The sequence below is a fragment of the Pelmatolapia mariae genome, linkage group LG3_W (genome assembly GCF_036321145.2).
Source record: "Pelmatolapia mariae isolate MD_Pm_ZW linkage group LG3_W, Pm_UMD_F_2, whole genome shotgun sequence".
Lineage (NCBI taxonomy): Eukaryota > Metazoa > Chordata > Actinopteri > Cichliformes > Cichlidae > Pelmatolapia > Pelmatolapia mariae.
Window position 1 is genome coordinate 84,699,242 of NC_086229.1, and position 10,094 is coordinate 84,709,335.

At 42.4% G+C, this 10,094-nt stretch overlaps 1 protein-coding gene across 6 annotated transcripts in view; it reads left to right on the plus strand.

Annotated features, from left to right (window-relative positions):
* LOC134624930 (nuclear factor 1 B-type-like) overlaps positions 1-9,009 on the plus strand; it is a 65,230-nt gene extending 56,221 nt beyond the window's left edge. For all 6 annotated transcript variants that reach the window (XM_063470130.1, XM_063470131.1, XM_063470128.1 and 3 more), the window contains one exon: positions 1,981-9,009. In XM_063470130.1, the coding sequence (XP_063326200.1) occupies positions 1,981-2,113 (133 nt within the window). In that variant the 3' untranslated portion in view covers positions 2,114-9,009. The remainder of the gene's footprint in view (positions 1-1,980) is intronic.
* Positions 9,010-10,094: the final 1,085 nt, after the last annotated feature.

The following is a 10,094-nucleotide window of genomic DNA, read 5'->3' on the forward strand; positions in this document are numbered from 1 at the left end:
GAGGTTTGGGAGCTGGACAGGGCAGGGGGAGGCCATCTTGAAGGTTACCTAAGGAAACGCGGCGATGGAGGTCAGGTCTTTTAGCCGTGCTCAGAGCTGCTCGTGTGGAGACAAAATCTAGAGGAGCTGCACTGATGCAGGTTAAGATTGCAACAACAACAAATAGCTTCAAATAAAATGTTTGTCTTTATGTTATGTCTTTTTAATTATTTAAAAGCTACAGGGGACAAAATACCTGACTTGTGAACATCTGACTTCCTGTGAATGGGGCCCTTATTTCCTGCACAGTTTGAATTGCAAGTTCAGTCATACTAATGAGGCAACTGATTCTCTCTCTCTCCCCCCCCCCCCCCCCCCCCACACACACACACCCTAATGCATGCACAGAGACTGGTGCAGAAAGTTATTCTGTACTGTAAAACAAAAACCCTGCTTATAGGATGCAGGTGCGGACAGGCAGCCAGTTTAAAACTGATCTGTGCAAAAATAAGTGCATTTTTGTAGCTGTTTGACACCCCCCCACCTCCTAAACAATGTAAGACATTACCTGAGAGGCGTTTCATAAGAAAAGCGAAACATTGAGATATAAAAGAAGGGAAGGAAGGAAGAAAGAAAAGGAGAGCGCTGCAGTCCTTGGCCACTCTGTGCGCTCTTTGTTCAGAAAGGTAGGAAAAACTTAATCCCCTGTTTCCTGTCCGATGATTTTTGGCAGAGTGAAAGAGAGAAGGAGGGAGGGAGGAGGAGGATAGAACGAGGACGGGCTGGACGGTAAAAAAAAACTGCTAGAGAGGATTAGCCTTGAAGTCTTTTTTTTAACACTTTGCGCACTGAAACGCAACCTAAAACTTGAGTGATGTTTGCTTTTGTTTTGAATGCGTCTCCTCGGCTCTTGTGTTTTCTGTCTTTCACTCTTTATTAGCGACTCGGGCCTCTCGGGCCGTGAGGTGAATTGAATTTGCACTTTCATTGTTTTAAGTAAAAGAGCGGTGACTAGTGATTTGTAAAAAATGCAGACTGGTTGATGAGTTGCTTTTATGAGCCCAGACAGTGTTGTCTAATACTGAAGTTTCACAAAGAGTCGAGTCTCTGCACAGGAGCATCATCAGACTCGAGGCTTGTCTTGTGTTTTGTTTCATGTGAAGAAAAACCCCAAAAAACAAAACCTCCTTGTCCCCTTTTTCCATCTGAGCCTGCTTTCCTTTTCTTTCCTTTTTTCTGCATTTTCCCTCCACTCCTGCGTTCCTCACTTTTATCTGTTTCCTGCTCTTTTTTCCATCCATCACGTTTCAGCTGCTGCAACAGCGTGCTGATGCTTCGTATGCGTGCATCGGTTATGGGTGAAAAGTGTAACACAGGTATTTTCATACTTAGCGGGAGTGATACGAGAGGTGGGAGGGGGTTAGATGAGTGCACACTGGGGCCCTGCGGGGAAGAAAAGAGGAAGGGGGGGGCTAATTATCTGACATCTACGTTGCGCAGCACCCCTCGGGAACAACATGCTGTTTGTTCCCGCTCGCGTTTTCAGTTAGCACCGTTGCTCCCCAGGAACAATCACTGTGTTGTTTTGCCATTAGCGTGAGATGAATAGGGATGGAACAGCTTTGTGTAGGGACCCCCACACTTTTTACCCACAACCACTCCTCTTTCACCGCCGCCGCCGCTACCAATCGCGCTCCTCCTCCCCCATCGCGCTTTTCTCCACCGCCGTTAATGCACAGAAGAGCGGCTGCGTCACGGCCCTCTCACACGATGTCCTTCACTGGGAATCAAGTGGGATCCCCTCAGCTTAGTTTAACGAGCTTTTTTTTTTGTTTATCTGCGTTTGAACAAACCAACAGCAAGACCACGAACCTCGATGACAGCAGAGCTGGTCATTAGCGAAGCAGCGTTCAGGATAACTGGGTGAAAGAATCTGATTTTGACTGCAAACGGCACAGGAGTAATCTCGTTGTCTCTCTCTGTGTCTCTCTGTCTCCACAGTCCTGGTACCTGGGCGAGCTTAGTTCCATTCCAAGTGTCGAACGGGACTCCGATTCTGCCAACAAATGTCCACCAGAACTACAGCATAAACATCATTGGTGAGCCCCTGGTCCCCGCCGAGACAGGGAACTGATCACACAGAGGCCGGATGACCCCCAGGGTGGATGGATGGGTGGGGGTGTTGGTAGTGCGGAGCTAGCACTACAGGTGTCCACAGCCATGGATGAAACCAGCAAAGCAGCAAGCGCTGCATAACCCTCTCTACTATCCCCCCCCCCAACCCTCATCCCAGCCCCTCCTTGTTCCCTCCCCACTCCCGTCCCTCCCGATGATGGACACTGGCCCTGAAGTGAAGATGAGGGTTCGTTCAGAGGAAAGAAAAAAAAAAACCAAGAAGCTTCAGGTCTGCTGTCTCCTCACCCCGGCCCACACACACACAAACACGCAAACACACACACCTACCACCCACCAGTCAGTTGTTGTGTGTTGCAGAACTTTGCAATCCATTCAGATACTGTGATGTATAGATGCCTTAATGTTTTATTGCATGACACTCTAGTCTCTTAGCGGCGATTCCTATTATTTTTCCATGTTGGAGGAAGATGTAAAATCTAGATTTACAAACACACACACACGCATAAGTGAGGGGGTCTGCATATTTGACAACCTCTGCCTGGTGGATGGCTCAGAGACTCTAAGCTCTCCAACTGAGACCTCTTGAGAAGAGGCTTTCCCGCATCAAACGATTCACTGTGTGCACCATAGGAACAAAACTTGTGAATTCAGAGTGTTTCTTCTTCCATTGATTTCAGTTTACTGTGATACGACTCTTTGTTCAGAAAAATGTGTTGACTTTGTTTATTCTTTACTGCTACTTACTTCATGAATTAATGTAAACACTTAGGCCCCTTTCAGACATGGCTTGACGGGTTTGTCAAAGCGATTAAGACACCGGTAACTCTTACGTGAACGCTCCTCACGGCAGCGCCGCAGACAGCCTCGGTATGTGCAAAAAGCTTGCTGCATTTGTGGCCGCAAGATGTGCCCGGCGATATTTAGTTCTCTTCGCCGCCACAGACCCTGTTCACAGGAGACATTTCCACATGACAGGATGATGGCTCAGTTTTCATTAAGTGTCCCAGTAAGTCATGGCAAGCTGGGCAGTGAGCAAGCAAACGCAACAGCAGGACTTCCCCGACCTTTTTACTTCTTTTTTTTAAATTGGTCTGAGCCAGCAGCATCTCTGAGATGGGCACAGGATGTTCTTCAGTGGCAACGCTGGACGCCAAAAGCAAACCCTCCTGGCTGAAAGGGCAACAAAGTCTGCACAAGTTAGGATGGGTGTTGGTGGGGTAAACTGCCATCATCTGGAGCGTCATCCAGCATCCAGACAGATAGCAGTTCCTGTCCTGTGGGACATGTTTTGGCTAAAAACCGCACCAGTTCACAGCTTTCCAATTGAAAAGTGATGGTTAAGAGGTTACCTAGAGCGTTAAATGGTGACACCAGTGGGTCCTCACAGAACATCTGCATGTTGCACCCTTTCCTGCTTTGACATGTTAAAATATCTGCTGTGAAAACAGTACAGGGTCTGTTTACTGCACGGTGCCGCCGTACCCCACCCTCTTCTGTACGGTAAACTTGTGCGTGCCTGTCCGTCAGTACGACTGAGACCTGCGCCGTGTCGAAAGCTGCCCGTAAATGTTAAGATGCTGTCAGATTAATGGAGAGGAGTGCATGTCTGAAAGGGGCTTTATGGGTAAAGGTTGAGAACTCTAAATGCAGTTTTCAAAACAACACTAAATGCTAGGCTTGAGATTGGACCCCTCACGAAAGAATTAGCATCTCCTTTAAAAAAAGGAATATAAAAAAAAAAAAATGCGACAGAGGCAAGTGCAATTGAATTTTTGAAGGGAAGCTATCAGTCTGTCAGCCCTAAGACTCTAAAGGAAGGGGGATAAATATGAAATGTTTTATGGGTAAAATGTTTGAGAAAACATCTGAATTTGATTTCAGTCACGATATCCGTCTCCTCGCGTGGAAAAAAGTAAAAAAAAAAAAAAAGTAAAAACATTAAGTAGGAAAGGCAGTTGAAGGCGAGCATTAAAGCTACCTGTGCAGCGCTGAGCAAAACCAGCACTTATTTTGAGCCCTTCCCATCATTATGGGGAGATTTTTTTTTTATTTATTTCAGAAAAAAAGAAAAATCGTAAGTAAAGAAAACGAGATGCACATAGTGTAAAAGATTTCTTTTTTTTAATGTTCACGATGAGATCAAGAGCATACGCATTTGGCCAACAGCTTCTAAAGCTTATGTTTACGAAAAAAAGAAACTAAGAAGTGTTAATTCATGGGAAAATTTGTATTATTCATGCAAATGTAGCGTGGGCTTATGGGTAAAGCTACAGTTTGTGCAAGGTTAACTCTAAAGTGGAAGAGGTTGAAAGCTGAAATTCCGAATCCAGGTGGTGGCAAATCCCCGAAATCAAGAATTGCGCGTGGCGTGTTCACGGCCATTGCCTCTCCAGTCCAGACATATTTATATACGAGGAAAAAAAAATCTCTCCAGTACTCTTAATTTGCACGATGACATATAGTCCACATTACGTGCCTTGCCTTTGAATATAGAGACATCACTACACTTGTTTTTTGCTGCATTTATCATTATAGAAAAAAAATTAACATTTTTATGATAAGAATTGTTTTGTACTCTGAATGAAATTGTTGATTTTTAACTTCATGTACTACTCTATGTCACAGTTACATTGCATATCAAGGCTGTGTATAGTTGCCGTTTTAAAGTTTGTAATCAACCAGCATTTTTTTTGTTTGTTTGTTTGTTTGTTTTCAGTATTTTGGTGGTTTTTCTAATAACCTGTCATCTTTTGTTTTCCTTATTTTTTTTTTTCAATGCTCATTTCGTTCATCTTCCAGTTACTATTGCGGAGGGTGGAATTCAGAATTATGAAAATTATGCAATACCAAGTTTTGCCTATGTAGGTAGTGCTTATAGATGCGTCAATTATTAGAGGCTAGTTTGGAGATAGATAATATTGTAATGCATTTATTTTGTTGATATCGTTGTTTGTCGTTGTTGTTGTTGATGTTGTTGTTGTTGTTGTTGTTGTTGTTGTGGGTGGTTTTTTTTTTCCTTTTTTATCGACCAAAGTGGGGACTGCTTTCTATGCAGTGTGAGACAAGGTCTTTTTTTTCTCCTTTTTTTCTTTCTTTAGCTTATAGGCCTACCGAATGACGGTGAGACATGTTCCCGTGTATTATGAATTTGCGAGATTTGGGAGGAGGGGTGGTATTTTTCTAGAAGTACTTATCTTAAAATGATGCACCCTTGGGCTTGCTGCGGCTGCAAAGTCACTGATTGGTCTACTGTGACTCTTACTTTCAACTTTCCACCTGGGGTGCTAGCATGTGACCTTGAAGGAGCTCTTTTTTTCTTCTTCTTCCACTGGAGAGACAGCTTGACTTGAGCGCGACAATCATTTGAAGAAATCATTTTTGCGTAGAATCCCGTTCTGTCTCGGCTCCCCGAGAGCCGCAGCCGATGGCGTCGCGCGCGTTTTTCCGAATCTTTACGCCGTGCTATTCTAGATGTCGCCGAATGCAATTCCCAAGTAGATGCCTTAAACACATCAGTGAAGTGGCCTGTGACTGCGCAACAATCACACACCGACTAATGCTAGTGAGACCTGTTGAAATCAGTTCCAGACAGGCTCAAGCAAGCCTTTAGAAAGTATTTTATAAGTAGTAGATTTGTATAAATGTATATACGATATGCACATATGTCAATTCCTGAGACGCTTCCCTAGCAGAAGCCCCGTAGAGTATGTTAAAGGAAATATTGGACTGCAGGAGTGTGGTGTCTTCTAACTTCCTGTCCAAATGCCCCCAGTAGAAGCTTAAATAGAATCCACTAGGAGAAAAAATCTAGCACTTAAATAGCACATAGGCAATCATCTCCCCCACCCCCCATCCTCGTCCTACAGTGTTCAGAAGTCAAACTAAACCTCTCAGGCGTATTACAGGGCATTATTTATATCAATCGATACCTTGCCATTTTTATTGTAAAAAAAAATTTCTCGCAGAAAGCTGCAACGCAGCCAGTGCTGCTATGACACCTTTTGCACTCTTTCCCTGCAATCGTGAAAGAAACGTTTTCCTTCGGAGAGTTCCCCCGAGAGCTCTCCGGCGCCAGCAGAGGGCTAAGGAGCAGAAATCGTTGTTAAAAAGTAATCCTCAAGTCAAGCTCAATCTCTCCGTCTTCACCCAGATTTCTCACGCAGAAAGAAAATGTTTGAAAAAAACAAAACGAAAAAAGTCACCCCGTTGTAAGTGCACTGCTCTTTTTTTTTTCTTGGTTGCTTTTGTTTCTTTTAAAAGGAAAAAAACTATAAGTGCTTTGCAGCCTTTGGCCATTGGAGACCCCACTGAAGTGCATTGTCCCCAAGTGTGTGTGTGCGTGTGTTTGTGTGCGCAACTTAAAAGTGTGTCAGGGTCACTGTGCTGTTGTGCTGGTGTCTGTTTGAAGAGGAGACTGTACATAATGGTAAATATCCTGACTGCGTCGATAGCTGCAGTCTGCGAGGCTGAACTCTGCTTTGGCAGCTTGAGCGTGCGTGCAAGTGCGTACGCGGTTAAATTTCCGAGCTGGATGTATGATCGAGTGCCTCCGACACTACACAGCGATAGAAGATGAGGGTCTTTCTGTCGAGGAAAAGAAAAAGCCTGCCGTAGGACAGGAGTTTGTACACTGTAAACTTTCGGGGGAGTTCTTCTTTGAAGCCCACATTTGTAAATGTTCATTTCTGGGGAAAATGAGTCAATTCCATTTTAGGAAAAAAAAGAAAAAGAAAAAACAAACAAAAAAATGTTTTTTTAAATTTGGATTTGTTTGTTTCAGAGGCTGGATTTGAGTTAGAACTCTCCAGGTTTCCCTGATTAGTGTTTTCATCAGGTGTTCCTGTATGTAAAGATAAAAGAGGGGGGGGTCGGGGAGGGAGTGTGTATTCTGTACTGATCCATAAATATTAAGAAACAACAACATTGAAGGCTTTTTTTTATTCTTATTAATATTATTTCTGAACTTGGTTAGTGCTTAGATATTTCCACTTGGGAAAGACTTCATGAATATTTGAATTGTTGTTCTTTCAGTAGTGTGGCCATAGAGCGTGTGATGTGATTTATCTCGGGGGTTGTTTTTTTTTCTTTGGAAATGGGTGTGAATTCTTGTCCAACAAGATTGTGGTGTGAGTGTGTTTCTTGTAGCAGCTGGGAAGTAAACCTGTAAGGCAAAGGCCCCAGTTTGCACCTGACCTTAAGTGAGAAGCAGGGTAAAATCTGCAGTGACAAACGTCCTTGATGAATCTGTCGCATTGTTTTTTTTTTCCTTTTTCTTCTTGTTCTTTAAAAAAAAATTCACAATTGTCGCAACGTGATTGGTGCTGCATCTCACCGTATATTTGGCAAGTTTGGAGCCGTGCGCATCGTTCGCATGCAGGCGATGCTGTGTTAAGAATTTCCTAAAAGAAAGCATCCACTCATTTTGCACTTTTGTCATTTCACACGTTGTCAAATCCTGATGTACTATAGGAAACCCTCCATTCACACTACAAACAAATACTACATGCTTTTCAGGTGCTTCAGATTAGGGTACTGTACCTTCCAGCTGAGCTAGTGTTTTCGGGTTAAAAAAATCAGTGTTCAAGCCATCAGCAGCTTCAAGAGCCCCCATTCAGAGCAAATACTGAGACTGGAAAGTATTATTACACTGATCGCTGCGATCGCAGAGAAACAGGACGACTTTATGCAAGGAGGACCTGTGGCGCTCATGCAATATGTGAGATTGTTCCTTTTTAACTGAATGTCACACATTCTGTAGGGACTGAGAGGCTTGTACACATGCAGACTTAAGAGAAAACTTCATTTTCATCCTACATGAGCAATACACATCTTCCATACTTTGGCTAGCTGCTAGTCACTTGGCATCAGGTTGTTATGAAACATGAAAAACCAGCATTTTTACAGGATGTAACATTCACCAAAAGGAGACTAAAAGATAGCAATGCAGTGCCTGTTCAAGCTGTCCAAGTGTCTGTTGTATACAATATGTAGAATGTGATAGGCTTAACTTTCCTACGTGGCGAGAAGAAAACGGTGTCACACCGAGCAGAATGTGGCAAGCGCATCTGAAAATATGCTCTTTATCACTTCTTTTGGTGTGTTTTTTGTGATTTATTCATTTTTGAATTACGTCAGCACACGATGCCCACGTCGGATTTGTTTAAAAAAAAAAAATAATAATAATAATAGGAAATTCTTCTTTTTTCTTTTTCTTTTTTTTTCAGGGAGGGAGGGGGGAGTTGGGCGGGAGGGTCAGTGCTACATTAAGCGCAATGACGGAATTTCTTTAGTCACCATTTTTCTCTGCAGGGCTGATTTCTTTTTGGGTCTTGTGGCACTTTTACTTCCCTCTGCGCACACATTTCTATTTTAGGAATCACGGTGGAATCTATATATATATAAATATATAAAAGGAACAACAACAACAACACCAACAAAACAATATGTAAACAGTCTCCAGTAGTGATCGTAGTTACACTGCAAGTGTGTGCAAAGGTCTATGTATGTATCTGAATGTACGTTTTAGAGGACTTTTGGAAAACCTTTTTTTTTTTTTTTTTTTTTTTTGTTCTTTTCATCTTTTCATTTACAGTTTAGGAGCCACAGGTGTCCATTGTGAACTGTATAGCAAAGGCCTTGATATCCCTTCTTTTATTGATTTTTATCAACGCCACCCAATAGGCGATGCCTTCAAGCTAGTTACATTTGGTGCAGGGGCTAAAATTGCCACAAGATTAAAATCAGTGTAAATAAGGCTCAACTTTTTGTGATTGTTACTGTTATATCCAGCCTATACTGCTAGCAGCTGTTTTTACTGCAGTCAATTACTGGAAGTGGATATATTTCCTATGCAAAACTGTTTAAACAATAAAATGAGCTATGCTACAAAAATGACTTCATTACTGTGGCTCTTTCTTGTGTTTATTTATTGCATTTGGTCCTCGCTGATTGTGAATGATTGCAATTTGGCACATAAAAGTCCCAGTTCGATATCTGATGACATTAACTGATGAACGAGTAAGGTGACACAGCTGATGTCTGTATTCAAGACAGCTGGCCGCAAAGCCACCTTACATTTAAAGGTGGCTTTGCGTGTGGCACAGTTCAAAATGATCTTGATTACCCTCCCTTAAAGCCAATGGTTTCTTTATTCACATTTAGACCTGCGTGCTCAAGATCATCCTACAAAGTCAGTAGTTTTTGAGTTTTTGCCTTACAGCTATTCTTTCTATGATATATATATGCTCACCTTGTTATCTGAAACTTTGGCCATGTTTAATAAGAGCATCTACTCTCACTGGCCTTTTTATTAGGAATACCTGTCCAACTCCTCATTAAGACAACTATCTAATCAGCCAATCAAATGGCAGGAACTCAATGCATTTAAGCACATGGTCAAGAAGAGCTGCTGAAGGTCAAACCAAGCATCAGAATGGGGAAGAAAGATAATTTAGATGAGCTGCTCTGAGTATTTCAGAAACTGCTGATCTGCTGGGATTTTCCCACATTTTTCCCACTCTAGCGTTTGGAAATAATGGTCCAAAAACAGAAAATATCCAGTGAAAGGCAGGGTAAAAAATGCCTTATTGATGCTTGAGGAGACTGGTTAGACTACTGCAAGCTCATAGGAAGACAACAGTAAGTCAATTGTTACAACTTAGGTTGCAACTATTAGGTTAGGCACCTTTGAGATGTGGTCAAACGGGAGATTCTCATCATGGATATCGAGCCAATAAATATGCAGCAACAGTGTGATTCTGTACACCTACACTTCATGTAGGCACACCTAATGAAGTGAGTGTATGAGTGAAGCAAGGTAAAAGAAGACAATTAACATTATGAGTTCTTTACCTAATTAAGACAGGGCTACACAATGTGAGCGTGTAAAAAGATTCCGGAATACCCACACACATGTGCATCGGTGAGGTGTTTTTGGAACAATACATCAATAGAAGTATATGTAAAATGACATCAGCTCA